The sequence below is a fragment of the Schistocerca cancellata genome, chromosome 7, assembly GCF_023864275.1.
Source record: "Schistocerca cancellata isolate TAMUIC-IGC-003103 chromosome 7, iqSchCanc2.1, whole genome shotgun sequence".
Taxonomy (NCBI): domain Eukaryota; kingdom Metazoa; phylum Arthropoda; class Insecta; order Orthoptera; family Acrididae; genus Schistocerca; species Schistocerca cancellata.
Genome location: NC_064632.1, coordinates 40,925,141 through 40,948,595, shown reverse-complemented (window position 1 = coordinate 40,948,595; position 23,455 = coordinate 40,925,141). Strand labels below are relative to the sequence as shown.

The 23,455-nt window shown below is 41.0% G+C and overlaps 1 protein-coding gene across 5 annotated transcripts in view; it reads left to right on the top strand.

The window, feature by feature from the left end:
* LOC126092421 (coiled-coil domain-containing protein 134-like) overlaps positions 1-23,455 on the top strand; it is a 55,823-nt gene that overhangs the window by 6,767 nt on the left and 25,601 nt on the right. For 3 of the 5 annotated variants that reach the window (XM_049908012.1, XM_049908010.1, XM_049908008.1), the window contains exons 2-3: positions 13,090-13,216; positions 22,484-22,571. In XM_049908012.1, coding sequence (XP_049763969.1) covers positions 13,157-13,216; positions 22,484-22,571 — 148 coding nt within the window. In that variant the 5' untranslated portion in view covers positions 13,090-13,156. The remainder of the gene's footprint in view (positions 1-13,089; positions 13,217-22,483; positions 22,572-23,455) is intronic. The other 2 variants (XM_049908007.1, XM_049908011.1) reach the window with 2 other exon arrangements.

The following is a 23,455-nucleotide window of genomic DNA, read 5'->3' as shown; positions in this document are numbered from 1 at the left end:
TGTTTCATAGGATGTCTTATCACACCCACCACTAACAAAACTGTAATTTTCCCCAATTGATTGTTGGATGATTAAACTCTCCATCTATGATTACAGTACAATCAGGGAATTACATACAAGTGAACTGAGGTTTTCTCTAAAGTGTGCTCCCTGCCGCCGTTGGATAAGCAGCTGCAACAGCAAGTCGTATACTCCTAGCTCACTCATTTGTTACATAGTTTAATTCTTAATTTCTTTGCATGTTTTTGGTACTTGCATTGTTTAATTTATAAATATCGGGCTTATTATAGTATTTGAGAGTTGTAGCATCACGTTTTAGTACCTGAATAGTGTAAAATCGCGTAGTCTCCTTCCGCCGCCGAGCAGTGTGTCAGCAGTGCACAAGTGGCAGCATTACTGCATTTACTAGGCAATCTTGTATTTTAATAACCGTTTAAATTTTGTGTCGATTTGTTTGCGCTCTCTGTAGATTAGTTCAGACGTTCTTTGCACAACAGTTTTTAGCATGGATAGGGACTGCAACTGCTGTGTTCTGATGCAGGCTGAGTTGGCATCCCTTCGCTCACAGCTTCAGGCAGTGTTGGCTTCGGTCACACAGCTTGAGGCTGTTGCCAATGGTCATCACTGTGGGGGTCCGGATGTGGGTTTGTCGGGGACAGCCAGCTCGTCCCACACATCCCCCGATCGGACTACGACTGTGGTTGCCCGGGATACTGCCCGCATTGAGGCTGATCCCTCACCTGTGGTAGAGTGGGAGGTCGTCTCAAGGTGTGGCAGAGGGCGAAAGACATTCCGGAGGGCTGAGCGGAAGGCCTCTCCAGTTTGTCTGACGAACCGGTTTCAGGCTCTGTCTCAGGCTGATACTGATCTTCGGCCTGACATGGCTGCTTGTCCTGTTCCAGAGGTTGCCCCTCAGTCTGCAAGATCCGGGCGGTCGCAGAGGGTGGGCTTACTGGTAGTTGGGAGCTCCAACGTCAGGCGCGTAATGGGGCCCCTTAGGGATATGGCAGCAAGGGAGGGGAAGAAAACCAAAGTGCACTCCGTGTGCATACCGGGGGGAGTCATTCCAGATGTGGAAAGGGGCCTTCCGGATGCCATGAAGGGTACAGGGTGCACCCATCTGCAGGTGGTCACTCATGTCGGCACCAATGATGTGTGTCGCTATGGATCGGAGGAAATCCTCTCTGGCTTCCAGCGGCTATCTGATTTGGTGAAGACTGCCAGTCTCGCTAGCGGGATGAAAGCAGAGCTCACCATCTGCAGCATCGTCGACAGGACTGACTGCAGACCTTTGGTACAGAGCCGAGTGGAGGGTCTGAATCAGAGGCTGAGACGGTTCTGCGACCGTGTGGGCTGCAGATTCCTCGACTTGCGCCATAGGGTGGTGGGGTTTCGGGTTCCGCTGGATAGGTCAAGAGTCCACTACACGCAACAAGCGGCTACACAGGTAGCAGGGGTTGTGTGGCGTGGGCTGGGCGTTTTTTTTTAGGTTAGATGGCCTCGGGCAAGTACAGAAAGGGCAACAGCCTCAGCGGGTGCGGGGTAAAGTCAGGACATGCGGGGACGAAGCAGCAATCGGTATTGTAATTGTAAACTGTCCAAGCTGCGTTGGTAAAGTACCGGAACTTCAAGTGCTGATAGAAAGCACCGAAGCTGAAATCGTTATAGGTACAGAAAGCTGGCTGAAGCCAGAGATAAATTCTGCCGAAATTTTTACAAACGTACAGACGGTGTTTAGAAAGGATAGATTTCATGCAACCGGTGGTGGAGTGTTCGCTGCTGTTAGTAGTAGTTTATCCTGTAGTGAAGTAGAAGTGGATAGTTCCTGTGAATTATTATGGGTGGAGGTTACACTCAACAACCGAGCTAGGTTAATAATTGGCTCCTTTTACCGACCCCCCGACTCAGCAGCATTAGTGGCAGAACAGCTGAGAGAAAATTTGGAATACATTTCACATAAATTTTCTCAGCATGTTATAGTCTTAGGTGGAGATTTCAATTTACCAGATATAGACTGGGACACTCAGATGTTTAGGACGGGTGGTAGGGACAGAGCATCGAGTGACATTATACTGAGGGCACTATCCGAAAATTACCTCGAGCAATTAAACAGAGAACCGACTTGTGGAGATAACATCTTGGACCTACTGATAACAAACAGACCCGAACTTTTCGACTCTGTAAGCGCAGAACAGGGAATCAGTGATCATAAGGCCGTTGCAGCATCCCTGAATATGGAAGTTAATAGGAATATAAAAAAAGGGAGGAAGGTTTATCTGTTTAGCAAGAGTAATAGAAGGCAGATTTCAGGCTACCTAGCAGATCAAAACGAAAATTTCTTTTCCGACACTGACAATGTTGAGTGTTTATGGAAAAAGTTCAAGGCAATCGTAAAATGCGTTTTAGACAGGTACGTGCCGAGTAAAACTGTGAGGGACGGGAAAAACCCACCGTGGTACAACAACAAAGTTAGGAAATTACTGCGAAAGCAAAGAGAGCTTCACTCCAAATTTAAACGCAGCCAAAATCTCTCAGACAAACAGAAGCTAAACGATGTCAAAGTTAGCGTAAGGAGGGCTATGCGTGAAGCGTTTAGTGAATTCAAAAGTAAAATACTAGGTACCGACTTGACAGAAAATCCTAGGAAGTTCTGGTCTTACGTTAAATCAGTAAGTGGCTCGAAACAGCATGTCCAGACACTCCGGGATGATGATGGCATTGAAACAGAGGATGACAAGCGTAAAGCTGAAATACTAAACACCTTTTTCCAAAGCTGTTTCACAGAGGAAGACCGCACTGCAGTTCCTTCTCTAAATCCTCGCACAAATGAAAAAATGGCTGACATCGAAATAAGTGTCCAAGGAATAGAAAAGCAGCTGGAATCACTCAACAGAGGAAAGTCCACTGGACCTGACGGGATACCAATTCGATTCTACACAGAGTACGCGAAAGAACGTGCCCCCCTTCTAACAGCCGTGTACCGCAAGTCTCTAGAGGAACGGAAGGTTCCAAATGATTGGAAAAGAGCACAGGTAGTCCCAGTCTTCAAGAAGGGTCGTCGAGCAGATGCGCAAAACTGTAGACCTATATCTCTGACGTCGATCTGTTGTAGAATTTTAGAACATGTTTTTTGCTCGAGTATCATGTCGTTTTTGGAAACTCAGAATCTACTATGTAGGAATCAACATGGATTCCGGAAACAGCGATCGTGTGAGACCCAACTCGCTCTATTTGTTCATGAGACCCAGAAAATATTAGATACAGGCTCCCAGGTAGATGCTATTTTTCTTGACTTCCGGAAGGCATTCGATACAGTTCCGCACTGTCACCTGATAAACAAAGTAAGAGCCTACGGAATATCAGACCAGCTGTGTGGCTGGATTGAAGAGTTTTTAGCAAACAGAACACAGCATGTTGTTATCAACGGAGAGACGCCTACAGACGTTAAAGTAACCTCTGGCGTGCCACAGGGGAGTGTTATGGGACCACTGCTTTTCACAATATACATAAATGACCTAGTAGATAGTGTCGGAAGTTCCATGCGGCTTTTCGCGGATGATGCTGTAGTATACAGAGAAGTTGCAGCATTAGAAAATTGTAGCGAAATGCAGGAAGATCTGCAGCGGATAGGCACTTGGTGCAGGGAGTGGCAACTGACCCTTAACATAGACAAATATAATGTATTGAGAATACATAGAAAGAAGGATCCTTTATTGTATGATTATATGCTAGCGGAACAAACACTGGTAGCAGTTACTTCTGTAAAATATCTGGGAGTATGAAACTTCCTGGCAGATTAAAACTGTGTGCCCGGCCGAGACTCGAACTCGGGACCTTTGCCTTTCGCGGGCAAGTGCTCTACCAAGGAGAGCTTCTGTAAAGTTTGGAAGGTAGGAGACAGGGTACTGGCAGAAGTGAGGCTGTGGGTACCGGGCGTGAGTCGTGCTTCGGTAGCTCAGTTGGTAGAGCACTTGCCCGCGAAAGGCAAAGGTCCCGAGTTTGAGTCTCGGTCGGGCACACAGTTTTAATCTGCCAGGAAGTTTCATATCAGCGCACACTCCGCTGCAGAGTGAAAATCTCATTCTGGAATCTGGGAGTATGCGTGCGGAACGATTTGAAGTGGAATGATCATATAAAATTAATTGTTGGTAAGGCGGGTACCAGGTTGAGATTCATTGGGAGAGTCCTTAGAAAATGTAGTCCATCAACAAAGGAGGGGGCTTACAAAACACTCGTTCGACCTATACTTGAGTATTGCTCATCAGTGTGGGATCCGCACCAGATCGGACGGAGGAGATAGAGAAGATCACAGGGTTATTTGGTAACCGTGATAGCGTTACGGAGATGTTTAACAAACTCAAGTGGCAGACTCTGCAAGAGAGGCGCTCTGCATCGCGGTGTAGCTTGCTCGCCAGGTTTGGAGAGGGTGCGTTTCTGGATGAGGTATCGAATATATTGCTTCCCCCTACTTATACCTCCCGAGGAGATTACGAATGTAAAATTAGAGAGATTAGAGCGCGCACAGAGGCTTTCAGACAGTCGTTCTTCCCGCGAACCATACGCGACTGGAACAGGAAAGGGAGGTAATGACAGTGGCACGTAAAGTGCCCTCCGCCACACACCGTTGGGTGGCTTGCGGAGTATAAATGTAGATGTAGATGTAGTTTTCGGTTGCATCAGAAGATGAGTCTGGTGGGCAATAGAAGGATCCAATTACCATTTTATGCCCACCCTAAACTGTGTCTTGCCCAAACACTCTCACATCTATGTGGATTTGAGTTTTTTGTTTACTGTGACAAATGCACCACCTCCATTTCTCATTAACCTATCCTTTTGATATCTAATTAAGTTTTCCCGAAAAATCTCTCTATCAATTTCAGGTTTCAAGCGGCTTCCTCTACTTATTTGTGTTTTTGTCAATGATAAATAGAAAAGGGCACTTGTTATCTGACCAGTGTTCCAAATGTATATTACATTTGTTGTGGTCTTCAGTCCGAAGACTTGTTTGATGCAGCTCTCCACACCACTCTCTCCTGTACAAGCCCATCTATCTCCGAATAACTACTGCAGCCTACATGTATTTCAGCCCGCTTACTGTATTCATCTACTGGTCTGCTACAACAATTTTTACCCCCACCCCAGTATTAAATGAATGATTTCTTGATGTATCAGAATGTGTTCTTTCAACCAATCCATTTTTTGGTTGGTTTATTACATAAAATTCTTTCCTTTCCAATTATTCTGTTCAGTGCTTCCTCATTAGTTACACAATCTATCGTCTAAATCTTCAGCGTTCTTCTGGCACACCACATTTGAAAGACTTGAACTATCATACTCTTCTTGTCAGAACTACTTATTGTCCCCATTTCACTTCCATATAAAGTGAATTTATATTCAGTGTTAACAAATTTCTCTTCTTCAGAAATGCTTTTTTTTCAGTTACGAGTCTACATTTTGTATCTGCCCTACTTTGGCTGTTGTCAGTTACATTTGTGGTGATATTTGTTTTATTGGCATTAGATCATGGCCCAAGGCAAATTTCTCCACCCACGGTTTCATCTTCAAATGTTGGAGACATCATTAGCACTGGAAGTTGAAACATTAGGCAGAGTAATATGCCTTGGTCCACAGCCTAATGACCTAAAGATAAATATAACAAAAACACATGAATACCTGGAGTAGATGACGTTCCCTCAGAACTACCAATATCTTTGAGAGAGCCAATCACGACAAAACTATTTCACCCAATGTGTATGATTATCATTAGTTATTTTGATGCCCAAATAACAAAATTCATCTAAGAATTTTAGGGTTAAAGTGTGGTATTGGTTCCCCTAAAATCCTGGTTGTGGTGACAGGCTGACCTGTAGCACAGCCTAGGCCTAAATTAGATTGAAAGACAGCAGTTTGGTTGTGAGCTGGCAAAGCCAACAAATCTGAAAGCCAAGTGAAGGTTGTCGTAACAAATTGGCTGATAGGAAAGCCTAATTTTACATCTGTGCCACATTGAAAATGCAAGGGGGGTTGGTCCTTTACGTGACTTTACTATTTTACTTTGTTGATGTTGTCTTATAATGTCTTTTAAGGCATTACGAATTCCCTGAATTCCTTCAATTGCTCTTCAGAGTGCTTATTCATTCCTGACAGAATCACAATGTCATTGCAAACCACGAAGTTTTTATTTCCTCTTCCAGAACTTGAATTCCCTTTCCAAATTTTGCTCTAGTTTTCTTCACAGCTTGCTCAGGTTGAAAGGTAATAATTTGGTTTTGAGTTGCCGAAAAGTAACAAGGATGCTGCAACACTGCCTCAATCCCTTTGTAACCATGGCTTCCCTTTTGTGTCCTTGGACTCATAACTGCAATCTAGTTTCTGTACAACTTATAATATTTCGGTCCCTGTGTTCAATCCCTGCTTCCTTTAGAATTCCAAAAGTCCGCATTATCAAAAGCTGTCTCTACATCTACAAATTCTTTATTTGTAGGTTTGCTTAACCCCAGAAATAATTTGTTCAGTTAGTATTGTCTTGTGTGTTTGTACATTTCTCTAGAACCCAAACTGATCCCTCCCAAGGTCAGCCGCTGCCAGTTGTCTCATTCTCCTGTAAATAATCTGTGTAAGTATTTTGCAGCCACGAGTTACTGAACAGCACTAGCCACCTTCTGAAATGGAATTATTACATTCTCCCTTAAGTATGGGGGTATTTTGCCAGTCTCATTTATCTTGCACATTGGGTGAAATAGTTTTGTCGCGATTGGCTCTCTCAAAGATACTAGTAGTTCTGAGGGAACGTCACTACTACAGAGGCCTTGTTTCAACTTGGCATCTTTTGGTGCTCTGTCAAATTCATATCATAGTGTTATATCCCCCCTCCCCCCCCCCCCCCTCCATCTTCATCTGCTTCCTTGTCCTTTCCCAGAATGTTGCCTCCAAGGCTTGAACTTCGTTCGGTTTAACCATATAGCAGAGCTACATGCCCTCCACAAAAGTAATGGCTGTAGTTTCCCATAGCTGTCAGTCTTTTGCAGTACCAGCACAGTAAGGCCATACTGGGTGCTGTTACAAACCAGATCAGTCAGTCATCCAGGTTGTTGACACTGCATCTACTGAACAGGCTGTTGCCTATTTTCAGGAACCACATATTTGTCTGGCCTCTCCATAGGTAATCCACCATTGATACAGGGCTGTGTATCGTTGGGGCACGAAGGCCACCCGGCCTTGGCATGCTCTGTGGTTCCTGAGGGGATATTACCTTTACTGTGATTTTATTCTTATCCACAGGATGAACAGGATGTTATGTGTGTCAATGTAGTCACTAAGTAATCGCAGTTCCAGAATGTTAACAGAAGTGCACTAGTATGGATATAATCTTGTTCCCGTCTGTAGATGGTACTGTTTTGAGTGCAATAATGTAGTGGTAGAGTTCAGCATCACCCTTAGCAGTATTAAGCTGTTTACCAGTTTAAACAGCAGCCAAAAGCAATCAACAAGTGCACCAGCAAATGTATCTATACGCAGGGTGATTTCTTGATGATGTTACAGACTTTTAAGAATGATGGAGAAGGATAAATGTATCAATTTGGGATAAGGGTCTCTGTACTGGAAATGAACAAGTCAAAAGTTATAAGTGAAAACCATTCTGATATCTCTTGACACTGGAATACATGTACTGGTACTGTTGTTGCTTAGATTGTAGGGTAGGCAACTTTCAGAGATGGTAGTATGAACCAAAACAAGAAAAAATTTCTAGTGAACATGGGCTCAAAATTGCAGTTAAGAACACTTGTTCAATAAAGGAGATGTGTTTAATGCTAGTGAAGATGAAAAAGTGCTCATAGCTCCTCAGGTATGAATTTTAAAGCTCATGTTTACTAGACATTTTTTTCTTGTTTTGTTCCATACTACCACCTCTGAAAGTTGCAAACCCTACAGTCTTAGCAAGGACAGTACCAGTACACATATTCCACTGTCAGAGGTATCACAATGATTTTCACTTTTAACTTTTGACTTGTTCGTTTGTTACAGGGTCCCTTACCTCAAAGTGATACATTTGTCCTTCTCCATCTCCCTAGAAAGTTTGTAACATAATAGTGGAATCTCCTTGATGCTCTTAGCATCATTGGATGTCAGTTCCCAACATGGGTTCATATTCAAAATATTATGTACTCACTCTCCTCTAAAATTCCTAGAAGTTTGTAATGGGGATTTCCAAACACCCTGTGTAAGTAAACTAATTCCAGCTGTGTCTCATTGATATTGAGATCATAGCGTATTACATTTTTGTATTTTGTGAAGTACAAAATTTTACATTTCTCAACATATAAAGCAAGCTGCCAGTCATTGCACCACTTTAAAATCTTATCAAAATCTCACTGGATATTTGTAAAGCTATCTTCAGATAGAACTTAATCACAGATAGCTGCATCATCTGCAAAAGGGAGAGTCCCAGGTGGTAGGTATGGAGGTGGTGTGGGAGTGACCACAAATTGTGTCTTGGGGTTTCCAGTCTGTTGTTGGCTTTTTGTAGATGATGCTGTTCTCTATAATGAAATACTGACTGAAAAACGCAGCAATAGTCAGTGAGGTCTGATAGGTTTTGAAGTGGTGCAAAGATTGGAAACTTTTTTTTAAGTGCTCTTAAATGAAAAAGTTCTCCTAAATGGATTTCAGAAAAGCAGCCTAGGGCTGCACTATCAGTGTTTTTGTATATCCAACCTTCTCATTGAAGGATGGTGGGACTTCGGCTGTTTTCACTTGTGTAATAAAATGTTTCACCTGTAGCCATCCTTTTGACGTTATTTATTATATTGTGACCAGTTTTGGTGACTCAATATAAGATCTTCAGGCCTTAACTGATGCTGAAGTGGGTGAACTCCAGTCGTATACACGATCCCATCAGTGGCCAACATCTGTGAACTGGCTTACGTAGACTGCTGTAACAGCAATATTGTGTCTGTCACTGAAACTGGTTGCTATATAATAAATAACAGTGAAAGGACGGTTGCAGGTATTTCATTTTATTACACATCAATGAGTCACAATTGGAATCAGTCAACTCAAATATCTGGGTGTAACAATATGGGGTATGAAATGGAATGATTACATAAGCACTATTGTAAGTAAAGCAGGTGGCAGGCTTTGGTTCATTTTCAGGGTCCTAGGAAATTGCAGTCAGTCTGCTAAGGAGATGCCTTACAAAATTATCCATTTTAGTATAGTGGTCAGGTAGTGTGATTTGTACCAAAAAGGGAAACTTGAGTCACAGACAGCTTTGTCATTATTCCATCGTGAATTTTTCCATTGTTTGATTGTACCAAAAAGGGATATTCAATGTATACAAAGGAAGGGCAGCACAAATGGTTACTTTTCTCTCTCAAATGATACAGAAAAATTTCTCATTTGGATTAACTGAAGTGTTCAATACTATTCAGCCAACTCCCAACCAAACCATAAATTTCAAAGTAATATAGACCTCAGGATTTGTTACAGATCCTTCTGTCACCACAGCTGACATTGAAAAAACTTATATACATTCAAAAGAAATATTGTCAGTTTTCTGTTCTCTTTCTGTTCACACACATATGATGTCACAAGCTGCATCATCATTACATTACAGCATGAAGCCAACCTGCAGTATTGGTAGGTTCAGTGGACCCTTTAGGATGACACAAGATCCCACAGTGGCCATTACCTGCAACATACAGGGTTTTGTAGAAGTGAAAATGATACTTACTATATGGTTATATGTAGTGATCCTTTGTATGGTTAGGCTTGTTAATGAGGATATTCAAAGGCTGTGTGGATGTCTTTACATAGTCATTCGTTACTGGAGCAATGTGACAATTATCTTGTAGTTATACAGTTTGACCTAATGTTTAGTGAAAAATTTTCTCTATGTGAAATATCAGAGGATGCCCTACGATAAGAAAACAACTAAACAGGCAAGGGAAAGATGCAGGCCATTTATCACAAGTCATTTGTTACTTCACAAAAGTCCAACAATCTTGTATTGCACAGATACCAAAAACACTAATAAAATACAAATGATTTAGGCAGTTACTGCAAAATTTCTTCAGTTGAATAAATTGATGATTAGTTAGTTAATCTAAATGAATAAAATGCACCAATTTAGGAAGGACTGACAAGCACATAGTACAATGAACTATAACTCAAACATGTGCTTAGCGGTGGGCAAACAATGCCATCAATGATGCTAAAGATTACAATTCAAACATATGACTGGCCCAAGGGGGTGCTTGACATTAATGAATAAAACTTACAAAAAGTGCAGTAACATAAAATTACATAAGTCTGATATCAACACAGATATACAATATTTGTTCAATCAGATAAGCCCCCTGGGCATAAACAAGATTCTGACGTGGAAAAATAATAAAATACAATTTAACAAATGTGCATTACTGCTTTACACCAGTATTAAAACTACTACGTTAAAACTAAACTTCAGACAGGAAAAACATGGAAGGGGCAGGTACGGCAGGCCAGGTATGAATAAGACGGTTTAGAATAAGGGCACTACTGGTTAAATTAACGCCCGATTGCTAGGGAATAGAAACTAAACGTATGAGGGATGCATTAGCAAGCCATGAGGCCGCAACGTCTTAGAGGCTATAGTGAGATGGGAAGTGGTGCGCCACCTGCCCGCACATACACAGCCAACCCGGACAGACTACACCAAATGAACCGGCAGGTAAGAGATAACACCAGGGGGCAGCGTCTCCAAATGCTACGAACAGCTTGGAAAGGCAAGAGCTAACAAGCAAGTGAATAATTCAGACGTAATGATCATAGAACATATGAAAATGCTCAGACCAAGACAAGAACTCTGTGTGAGCATGGCCCCAAGCCCCAGTCTAACCTGACGTATTACAACAAAAATATTATAATAAGAACTACTAAAAGGATTAGCCAGTTAATCTTACAATAAAATAAAACAAGTTTATTTAATAACCAAGGAATCACAGGGTATTCAACACATTAACTTGAGTGACTTAAAATCTTGAGGGCTAACACTCAAACAACTACAATAGTAATTATATTTAAAGCAAGAAGTATTAATTTTCTTGAAAGGGGCAAAATCTCACCAGAATTGTGGAACTTAACCACCCAAATGAACCAAGATTCATCAGTCAGGGAAGCAACAACTTCCAATACAAATAAAACGCAGTCTCAACCTCAGTGGTCACTAATAACAAATGGCGGCCTAGGACATATGACACAATTAATTTCAGGTCCGAATGATAAGATAAGCATATGTTGAACAAGTTACAATTACAGGAAATTGAAAACACTCAAATATGATACTCAGATAATTTCAAACAGAGGCGCCACAAGGTAATTTTATCACTTGAGACAGAGTGATAGAAAACTGCAGGCAATCCACCATAGTGGGAGCAACTTCAATGTGGGAGCACATGTGTCAATCACATAATGACTATGTGATTCTTCAATTTCTCCAGGCGTATTTTATGACGAAATAAATCTCGGGTGAACAGCCTGGTATGAGAGTGCACAGGACACAATATTTCGGCAATCGACCACGTTGCCATCATCAGGTGTGCTGATGTACTGTACATGCACACTCGTACCAGGCTCAGTAACTATGCCTCCTTAATCTGGGGTAAAGCGCCTATGTCACCATTAGACCCACCAACACAACTCTACCGATAACTGGCCAGTTAGACAATCGTGCACCCCTAAGCTCCATGTACAGCTCACTGTAAGTCACATGGGCTTCTTATATATAAAAATAATCTCTGACTGCCTGCCCACATGGTCAACAAGCCATTCCAAGGAACTACAACCAAAGACTCAACTAAGAGGCGACCAAAGCACCACCCAGCGACTAGACAGAGATGGATCGCACCAGTAGCCAAAGATGTAAAACATAGAACAAGCTGACACGGCTCATATGTCTAGTTTTTCCAAGCATTGTTTTTGTTGTGTAATGCAGCTGTATTCCAGTTGTAACATTCTTTAAGGGGGTTAAACTTTCATTTGTCAGTGACAGAACGAAACCAATCTATCTGTATGTCTTCATTACAGCAGTCTGTAATGATGTTGACATCAATGGGACATTAAAGTGTAATCATCCTTCCCTTCATTCCCTCTTCTATACAAGTGACTCATAGTAATGTTCTACAATTCTTACAGCCTGCCCTCTTGTCACGTCTAATGGTAAGTAAAGCAGGTGATTCACCAGCAACTGAAATTGGTTATCACAACCATACAAGACACTCACCATTAATTAGCAAATGTAATTGATTGAAAGTACCTTTCTTTTTGTGGTCTCATTAAACACAGTACAGCTCACCTTACTTGAGAACTGAGTTTTCTGTAGCAGATTTGTTGTCCAAGGGCTTGATAATGAGTGATGGATTATCCATAAATCTTTGTTGGTGTTAGCAATGATAATTTTTGATTGCCAGTCATCTACAAGGTTGTATTTATGCTACCACAGATAAAGAAATACAAATGAGATGATTCCTAACTTTGAACAATTTTGTTTCTTCAAAACAAAGAAGACTAAACAAATTGACATGGTTCACACAACAACTAGCTCATAATTTTGTCATATGATATCCTAAAGTTCCTTTGACAGGAGAAAGAGCCAGGAAATAAATAATAATGGAAAGAGGCATAGATATTGGATGGATGGGGGAAAAAATACCCACAGGAGAAATAAGTTATGAAGGAGAGTAGCAGGTAACACGTAACCAGCTTTTGGCATTCTCTCCTGAACCTTTTCTTTCAGGAGGGATAAGAATAATGAGAAGACAGTAAGAAGTGACGAGGAACTAGCTGTGGCCTTCTCTTCTGACTCTTCTCCCTCCCCATCTCACAGTATTTCCTTTTTTTCCGTAGTGTTTTTGTATTTCCTGTCTGACGCTTTCTTCTGACAAATGCACTGCTTTAACAATAAATTCAACATTTTGTTCTTCATTCATATTGGTGGTGTTCATGCTATTGGTGTTTCTGTAACAGCAGTTTGTATGTAAGTACTTCTTTTCTAAATAAAATATTTTTAAGATGTGAAAATGTAAAATTTGCGGCTTTCTTCCTTAACAGAACAGTCAGGCGCCTATTTAAGAAGCGGAGAGCTGAACAAATACAAGCTGTAAAGGGCTTACTCACAATGGATAGCTATGAAAAACAATACAGAATGATTTCTGTAATTGTCGATAAGTTATTCAATGTAAGTTGATATGAAGATCTATTTTTAATACTATTTTCTTTCATCTGTGGTGTTCATACTTCCTCTGTTTTAACCAGTCCTCAGGGTATAATGTGAAGAGTTATATTGTTACAGCAAAATAATAATTAATCTTCCTACTCTTATGAAGAGGCTGCATGTGATACAATGAGATGCTGAAAGATTAATTGTTTGTAGAACGTGACATTCTTCTGTGTACTAAGAGGGAGATGGAAAGATCAGAAGAAATTTTCATTAGACATAAAGTTCTCCACGTACAGCAGGTTGACATTTAACAGTGAAATGTTCTGGGTATTATTATCTTTTTTATATAATCTTTGGGTTGTTTTATGGCAAGTAGAAGTTTGCTTGTCAATTGTGCAATTACACAATCTGCAACATAACGAGTATCAGCTCAGCCCGTAGAGTACTGATTATTGTGAACCACCTTTATTAGAACAGTATATGGTTTTCAGTGAGTTGTATCTAATGTATTAGTAGACATTTGGAGTTACATAAATGCTCTGTTTGAGGTATTAGATAAACACAGCAGCCCAGCAGTATGTGAAGTACCTGTTTTTCTCCTAATACACGTATACAAAGTAATCTGGAAGAAGTTCCCATAATTATCACTGCTAGTAAATCAGCTTAGTTGTAATATGTTGTTAGTATACTTTACAGAAACAGCTTTCAGTGGTTGCATCTGTCTGTTAATGTAAAACATGACTCATTCCACAGCTCTGAAGTTTCTCTTCCATGATGAGCTAATGAAATACGATTTATGAATGAATGGCTGAATCCAGTGTTAAAATACTTTGCAAGCTAGAGTTATTTTGTGGAATACTTGATATACTAAACTTTTTGTTTACCTCACCAGATAATTCAAGTAAATGTTTTATGACACAATAATGGACTACTACAAAACAAAGCCAACTGTGACCTTTGTGAGTGGCACCGCTATTATAATGTTACTCCACCAATGCAGAAACTGACATGAGAGCTTTAGGGGCCACTGGAAATGTCAGTTTTAGTTGCTCTCTCATTTGCTAGGGACTGAACATTAACATTGATGCCAATAACAGCATTTACATACAACCAGAATTTCTTCGGCTTCTGTGAAAAACTTGCAAATATTCTGTTACTGTAGTTATTGAGGACATCACGCATTGCTCTCTTGACAGCCAAATGCGTTTCATTCGGCATCTCTCTATCTACAGCCCTATGCTTTGTTTTACATCTGTTATGCAGTAGTCTCTATTTCTTTAGAAGTTTCTTTACAGCTACTGTATACCATGGAGGTTTGCTCCCGTAATGAGCTGTTCTACTGGGTACATATCTGTCCAGTGGATGGTCAGTTATTCTTTTAAACTCAAGCTATAGACACACTACGTGTTCCTGCCCTGTGCTGAAAGTTTCAAGCTCCTCATTTAGATACGACACTACTGATTTTGTTTCTACTTTACTGAACATATATATGTTTCTGCTTGTTTTAATTGTCCTTTGTACTTTGGTAATCATTGTTGCCACAACCACATCATGCTCACTGATAGCAGTTTCGGTGTGGACATTCTCAAAGAGGTCAGGTCTATTTGTTGCCATGAGATCCAATATACTTCCATCATGAGTGGGGTTCCTAACTATCTATTCTAAGTAGTTCTCAGAGAAGGCATTTAGTAATGTTTCACAGGATCTCTTATCACACCTATCACTAGCAGAACTGTAATTGTCTCAATTGATTGCTGGGTGATTAAAGTCTCCACAGATGATTACAGTATGATTGGGGAAGTTATGTACAAGTGAACTGAGGTTTTCTCTACAGTTTTTGGTTACAACAGGAGATAAGTCTGGTGGGTGACAGAAGGATCCAGTTATTATTTTATGTCCATCCCTGATACTGAGTCTTGCCCAAAGCACCTCACATGCATCTTCAATTTCTATCTCATCAGATTGTTGTTTCTTGTATATCCTGTTTGCCTATCCTTTTGACATATGCTTAAATTTCCTCCAAAAATCTCACTGCTATGAATTTCAGGTTTCAGCCAGTATTATGTGAGCTTCACTGTTTTTCATGAGCATTTCAAACTCTGGCACTTTGTTGCGAATACTTCGGCAGCTTATCATTAGGATTTTAATACTCTCATCTTAGGGAGGCAGTTCTTTCAACCTTACACTGATACTTCTGAAGTTTTAATCTGCCAGGAAGTTTCATATCAGCACACACTCCGCTGCAGAGTGAAAATCTCATTCTGGAAACATCCCCCAGGCTGTGGCTAAGCCATGTCTCCGCTATATCCTTTCTTTCAGGAGTGCTAGTTCTGCAAGGTTCGCGGGAGAGCTTCTGTAAAGTTTGGAAGGTAGGAGACGTGATACTGGCAGAAGTAAAGCTGTGAGTACCGGGCGTGAGTCGTGCTTGGGTAGCTCAGATGGTAGAGCACTTGCCCGCGAAAGGCAAAGGTCCCGAGTTCGAGTCTCGGTTGGACACACAGTTTTAATCTGCCAGGAAGTTTGATATCAGCGCATACTCCGCTGCAGAGTGAAAATCTCATTCTGAAAACAGGTTTCCTCAAAACAGGTGAAGTGAATCTCATTGGCTCAGTTTCAGTCAAAGACAGCATCTCAAACTTGTTGGTTTCAGGGATCAGTACAACACCCTGAGTCCTCCCTGGACCCCAACCACCCTGTACAGAACGCCTAGATCTACTATTGACTTGCCACTCCAGTGAAGTGGACGGATAATGATAGATACTGCACTTTCTGCAGAGGAGACAAAATCCATGATAGAGGACAGTACTTGAGTTACCTCTGGTCCACGAATCGCAGAGACACGACTCTCGGGAATTCTTCAAACACACCAATTCGCAGCAGCTGACAATCGTCCGACAATAGTTAGGTTGATTTCCAGCTGCGTACGGACATCAACCAACTCATCCTGTCTTTGAGAACAGCATTCACAGTGGGGCTGCATTTTGGTTGGTGCAGTGAACACAAGGCAGTGAACAAATAACTTTAAATTAAGCCCCCTGATTATCTTTTAATCTGTTGAGCAAAAAAGTTGCTAATTTCCTGTAAGAATTGAAGCAGATACGCAAAGCAAGATTTCTTTTAGGGCAACACAAAATCTGTAGTAAAAATGACTAGTGTACTAAAACACTTTGTTGTTAATTATAGTTGTTAGAAAACTTGAAAACAGAGTTCATTTGTGATAAATGCGCACAATATATATGGCTACTCCTCTTTAAGGGAGAACTAGATGTAACACAACATTTTAGAAAGTCTGCTACAGTAAATCACAAATGCTGATTTGCTACAAATTGCTCTTAGATTATGTAAAGGACAATGGTAGCTTTTGAAAATTCTCAAAAACACACATTTATTTGCATTGATATACAATCAAATTCAGGGATGATGTATTCTGTGTCTGAACTGTGAATCACAAACAATGATTTGCAACGAAATAAATTATGTATCCAAAACACTTATACCAGTAACTTACGAAAATTTAGTTTTGTAGGCATCCGAAAATTCTCAGACTAACCTGTTTCTCACGTAATTGTACAATGAAATTAGAGGAAGATCGTTTTGAATGATAATAGGCCTGCTGTTCTCAAAAATTTTAAAAGAGTGCAATTAAGTGTAAGCCTACAATTGACGATAACAGTATTAGTTTATCATGGCTCTCGTGAATGTTCGAAGTTTCACAGTACACCACAATACAGATATGTATTGATACAATCAAGGAAAGATTATGCACAAGTGATGCGAACAGTAAAATATGTGAATCTAGAATTTTTAATCAGCTCACAGCCTTACACATGCAGTCTTACACAAGGGAAAATTCCTAAGTCGGCCTTTATATATAAATAAACGTGCATATTGCATGGATTTTTCACTTAGGTGATTCTGTGCCCACTTCTGCTGTGGGGTGCTGGGGAAGAACATTTCAGAGTGAGTTTATCTCAATTAAAATCGTTAAAAAGTGCAGCACCAACAAAGCACGTCTTCTGCGTTTTGCAACTAACAATACTAAGTTCGAAACTTCCTGGCAGATTAAAACTGTGTGCCAGACCGAGAATCGAACTTGGGACCTTTGCCTTGCCCGCGAAAGGCAAAGGTCCCGAGTTCGACTCTCAAATTTCATATCAGTGCACACTCTGCTGCAGAGTGAAAATCTCATTCTGGAAACATCCCCCAGGCTTGGTAAGCCATGTCTCCACAATATCCTTTCTTCCAGGAGTGCTAGTTCTGCAGGTTTGCAGTAGAGCTTCTGTGAAGTTTGGAAAGTAAGAGACGAGGTACTGGTGGAAGTAAAGCTGTGAGGACAGGGTGTGAGTCGTGCTTGGGTAGCTCAGATGGTAGAGCACTTGCCCGCGAAAGGCAAAGGTCCCGAGTTCGAGTCTCGGTCCGGCACAGAGTTTTAATCTGCCAGGAAGTTTCGTATCAGCGCACACTCTGCTGCAGAGTGAAAATCTCATTCTGAATACTAAGTTCAGTTGATGAACAGACTCCTACATCAGTATTCACAATATCAGCAAATGATTAGTTCAAACAAGATAGAATTATCTGTCTTTGGGAAACAGGTGAGTGAAACCATCACATTTCAGCTCCTACAGGGCATCCTGCTTCAACAATGATTCATCTGCAGAACCTGTAGAGAATTGTGTACAGGAGTGAAAGGATATTGGACCTTGTGTTGTGGTCAGAGTGCAGGACTGCCATTTTGTCTGCATTTCTGTAATGAATACTACATTTTTTATCTATGAAGTTGACTTGATGAGAACATTGTAGCAGGTCGGAGCCTGATTGCAGTGACTGTTCACTGAGCAGTCTGCTGTGTGCTAGACTGGTGGCACACATGTTATTACACAGAGTTCCGCTGTACAGAAATCACAAGTACCTCAGATAGCAATTGACGTGTAAATGACCTCACTGACTTGCTGACTGGCAAAATATATTGATTTGATATGAGCCATGTTTTAAGCTGTTTCTGCAGTGGTCACTACAAACATGTTAGACGCTATCATGGCTGTCACAATTTGGCAATCTGTTCTGTTGAACAGTGTAATGAACTATGAGGTGCATTCAAGTTCTAAGGCCTTCGATTTTTTTTCTCCAGACTAGAAAGAGATAGAAACATGCCCATTGTTTTAAAATGAGGCCGCGTTCATTGTCAATATGTCCCAGAGATGGCAGCACCATACGGCAGATGGAATTTTACCGCCAGCGGCGAGAATGATAACTGTTTCAAATACTTAAAATGGCGACGTTTTCCTTACGTGAACAGCGTGCAATCATTCGTTTTCTGAATTTGTGTGGTGTGAAACCAATTGAAATTCATCGACAGTTGAAAGAGACATGTGGTGATGGAGTTATGGATGTGTCGAAAGTGCGTTCATTGGTGCGACAGTTAAATGAAGGTAGAACATCGTGTGACAACAAACCGAAACAACCTCGGGCTCGCACGAGCCGGTCTGACGACATGATCAAGAAAGTGGAGAGAATTGTTTTGGGGGATCGCCGAATAACTGTTGAACAGATCGCCTCCAGAGTTGGCATTTCTGTGGGTTCTGTACACACAATCCTGCATGATGACCTGAAAATGCGAAAAGTGTCTTCCAGGTGGGTGCCACGAATGCTGACAGACGACCACATGGCTGCCCGTGTGGCATGTTGACGCGCAACGACAGCATGAATGGGACTTTCTTTTCATCGGTTGTGACAATGGATGAGACGTGGATGCCATTTTTTAATCCAGAAACAAAGTGCCAGTCAGCTCAATGGAAGCACACAGATTCACCGCCACCAAAAAAATTTCGGGTAACCGCCAGTGCTGAAAAAATGATGGTGTCCATGTTCTGGGACAGCGAGGGCATAATCCTTACCCATTACGTTCCAAAGGGCACTATGGTAACAGGTGCATCCTACGAAAATGTTTTAAAGAACAAATTCCTTCCTGCAGTGCAACAAAAACGTCCGGGAAGGGCTACGCGTGTGCTGTTTCACCAAGCAACGCACCCGCACTTCGAGCTAACGTTACGCAACAGTTTCTTCGTGATAACAACTTTGAAGTGATTCCTCATGCTCCCTACTCACCTGACCTGGCTCCTAGTGACTTTTGGCTTTTTCCAACAATGAAAGACACTCTCCGTGGCCGCACATTCACCAGCCGTGCTGCTATTGCCTCAGCGATTTTCCAGTGGTCAAAACAGACTCCTAAAGAAGCCTTCCCTGCTGCCATGGAATCATGACGTCAGCGTTGTGAAAAATGTGTACGTTTGCAGGGCGATTACGTCGAGAAGTAACGCCAGTTTCATCGATTTCGGGTGAGTAGTTAATTAGAAAAAAAATTGGAGGCCTTAGAACTTGAATGCACCTCGTAACTCCAAGTGTGTTGGTTTGCAACAGCATTGGGTACAAACTGTGATATTGACTTATAAGAATAAAGGAGGTCCTAAACAGCAACCACTGTAACAGCAAAGTTTTATAGTGTGAAGTGCCCCAATTGCTCCAGTCTACTCCACACTTCATATTTCAGGTCAGTGTCCAGCCTCACGCTATGAGGACTTTGCAAACTTTCTTTTGAAGAACAACAGGTACCACATCTAATTATACTGCACTTTCACCTAACATGTCATGCATCAAATGTGCCTGGGATACAGTTGGTTGCGTACCGTTTTGTCACATTCTTCCAGCAACTATTGTTGATGCTCTGTAGGCTTTCGTAGAGAGAATGTTTAGGGAGATTTCCCACAAATATGATATACACTCGAGCACCGTCATACTTTCTGAATCTTGAACTAATAAGATGAGAGTCAAACTAACTTCATATTACAAATGTAACAAATCATGCTGATTTCGTTGGAAAAATGCATAGATTTTCAGCATATTATACTCAAGAACAAAATTGAGTAACAGCCTGATATAAATGATATGACAATACTTGTGTGCATATTTTTCATTGAGCCAAACTTGAAGATGAAAATGATGTAACTGGAAATCTGTTATATTAAATTAGTACACATATGTTTAGATTTACAGTACTTAATTGATTTTTGTGTTTTTATGTTTACATTGTTGTTGTTGTTGTTGTTGTTGTTGTTGTCATTGTCTTCAGTCCAGAGACTGGTTTGATGCAGCTCTCCATGCTACTCTATCCTGTGAAAGGTTCTTCATCTCCCAGTACCTACTGCAACCTACATCCTTCTGAATCTTGGTCTCCCTCTGCGATTTTAATACTCCCCGCTGCCCTCCAATACTAAAATGCTGATCCCTTGATGCCTCAGAAAATGCCCTACCAACCGATCCCTTCTTCTAGTCAAGTCGTGCCACAAATTTCTCTTCTCTCCAATTCTATTCAATACCTCCTCATTAGTTATGTGATCTACCCATCTAATCTTCAGCATTCTTCTGTAGCACCACATTTCGAAAGCTTCTGTTCTCTTCTTGTCTAAACTATTTATCTTCCATGTTTCACTTCCATACATGGCTACACTCCATACAAATACTTTCAGAAATGACTTCCTGACTCCTAAATCTATACTCGATGTTAACAAATTTCTCTTGTTCAGAAACGCTTTCCTTGCCATTGCCAGTCTACATTTTATATCCTCTCTACTTCGACCATCATCAGTTATTTTGCTCCCCAAATAGCAAAACTCCTTTACTACTTTAAGCGTCTCATTTCCTAATCTAATTCCTGCAGCATCACCTGATTTAATTTGACTACATTCCATTATTCTCGTTTTGCTTTTGTTGATGTTCATCTTATATCCTCCTTTCAAGACCATGTCCATTCCGTTCAGCTGCGCTTCCAGGTCCTTTACTGTCTGACAGAATTACAATGTCATCAGCGAACCTCAAAGTTTTTATTTCTTCTCCATGGATTTTAATTCCTACTCCAAATTTTTCTTTTGTTTCCTTTACTGCTTGCTCAATATACAGATTGAATAACATCGGGGAGTGGCTACAACCCTGTCTCACTCCCTTCCCAACCACTGCTTCCCTTTCATGTCCCTCGGCTCTTATAACTGCCATCTGGTTTCTGTACAAATTGTAAATAGCCTTTCGCTCCCTGTATTTTACCCCTGCCACCTTCAGAGATTGAAAGAGAGTATTCCAGTCAACATTGTCAAAAGCTTTCTCTAAGTCTACAAATGCTAGAAACATAGGTTTGCCTTTCCTTAATCTATTTTCTAAGATTTTTTTACAGATATTTTTATTTTTATATTACAGGTATTGTTACATATATATATTATTTTTACATCTATGCAGGTATGCATATATACAAAATGTAATGGGATAGATTAAAAATCTACTCACCAAGTGGCTGAAGAACTCGCATATAAGAGAAGGTTATAACTAGGCAAGCTTTGGAGCCAGTGGCTCCTCCTTCAGGCAGAAGGGTTGTAGGGGAAGGAAGGGGAGTGAAGGAAAAAGGACTAGTGAGGTCTAGCAAAAGGGGTAGATTTCAGGAAAGTCACCCAGAACCACAGGTCAGGGGAGACTTACCAGATGGGATGAGAAGGAAAGACTGTTCATTGGGGTCTGCACCACATGAGTTGTGAAAACCTGAGAGCTTGAAGGTGGAAGACAGTGTAATATGGAAGACAGAAATTACTGCTTAAACATCATGCATGAGTTAATAAGAATGAAAAGCTGAGTGCATTGTACATATCAGGTGGGGGGCAAAAAATAGACAGGTAAGAAAATTAAAGATGTAGAAAACTAAAATGGAGTGAAGAAAGCAGTAGTCATTGTGAAGAAATGCTAAGATGGAAGATGCTAATGTAAATTAAGGTCTGGTAGGTGGCGAGAACCAAGGACATGTAGAGCTGGTTCCCACCTGTGGGATTCTAAGAAACTGGTGTCTGGGGGAAGAATCTAGATGGCGCATGTGGTGAAACAGACACCAGGGTCACGATTGTCATGTTGTATAGGAGGTTCTGCTACAGGATATTGTGTGTTGCCAGTATACTACCTCTGCCTATGTCCACTTGTCCCAACTGATAATTCGGTGGTAATCATGCTGTTGTAAAAGACTGAACAGTGTTTACATAACAGCTGGTATATGATGTGTCATTTGACAGGTGGCTTTCCCTTCGATAGTATATGTTTTGCCAGTTACAGGGCTGGTATATGTGGTGGTAGAAGGGTGATATGTCACCACTGTAAACTTATCGGAGATATGAGGGTGAAAATATTAGTTGATCTATTTTGAAAGTATTCTCTGATGTTTTATTACTGTTTACTCATTGGTGTTTTTTACTTTTTCAGGTAATTCAGAACAGCCGTGTCACACTGGAAAGTTCTGGTTATGTCCCTGGACTTAGCAGTTTTCCCAAGAATGAGGAACTGCTGAATGGTTTGTGATAATATGCAAATTTTATTTATATGTATTGAAACTACAAGGAGCTCCATCTATTAGCCTAATAATCAAATGTGAACCATTTTAAGATGTAATTAACATTTATTGCTTTTGAATTTTAAGCTTTGCTTAGAGTAACAGCTAAAATCATGGAGGCTTTCATGGCCATTTCTTGATGGTCTGCCTTTTGTTCTTCTTGAAAGGGTTCAGACATCCAGTCAGTGCACTTTCTATTCTTCAGCTTTTCCCGGGTATTGCTAGTGTGGTTTACAGGAGTTCACTGTGAATGGGGATCCCAGGGTCCAGTTATTTTGGGAGTTGTACCCATGCTTGTGCACTTCAGTGGCTTCTCTGATTAAACAGGCATTATAGATACTCCCCACAGCAAGACTTGCATGTTGTTGGGTTTTACTACATAACTGTGGTCACTCAGTATATGCCCATCTGTGGCTAATTCCTCCTTGTGTTTCAGCTTGCTGTTTCATTTTCATTCAGTGATCCTGTTTTTGGTGGATGTTTCAGCATGTTTTTCCTCAGATTTTTCTTGACAATGTGGATCCCACCAGTCCTACATTGCTGTGTTTACTGTCTTATGTTTTGCTTGTGTAATATACAACCAGTTCTGTCGAATCACCCAGGCTACTTATGACATTCTGATATCATTATTTGGATAACCATTGCTCCTCAGAACACCCCCAAGCGTTTCATCTCGTGTTAGAAGTGCTGTGGCCCATGTGTTTGCCTTGCAACCATGCCCCTTTTGCTAATGAGATGGTGATACAAAAGTTTTAGCAGATGTACTTTTTCGACAATATGGGTACCATTACTAGTGACTAGCACAGCCTGGATGAGTAGTTGTTTGTCATTTTCCAGCTTCACTG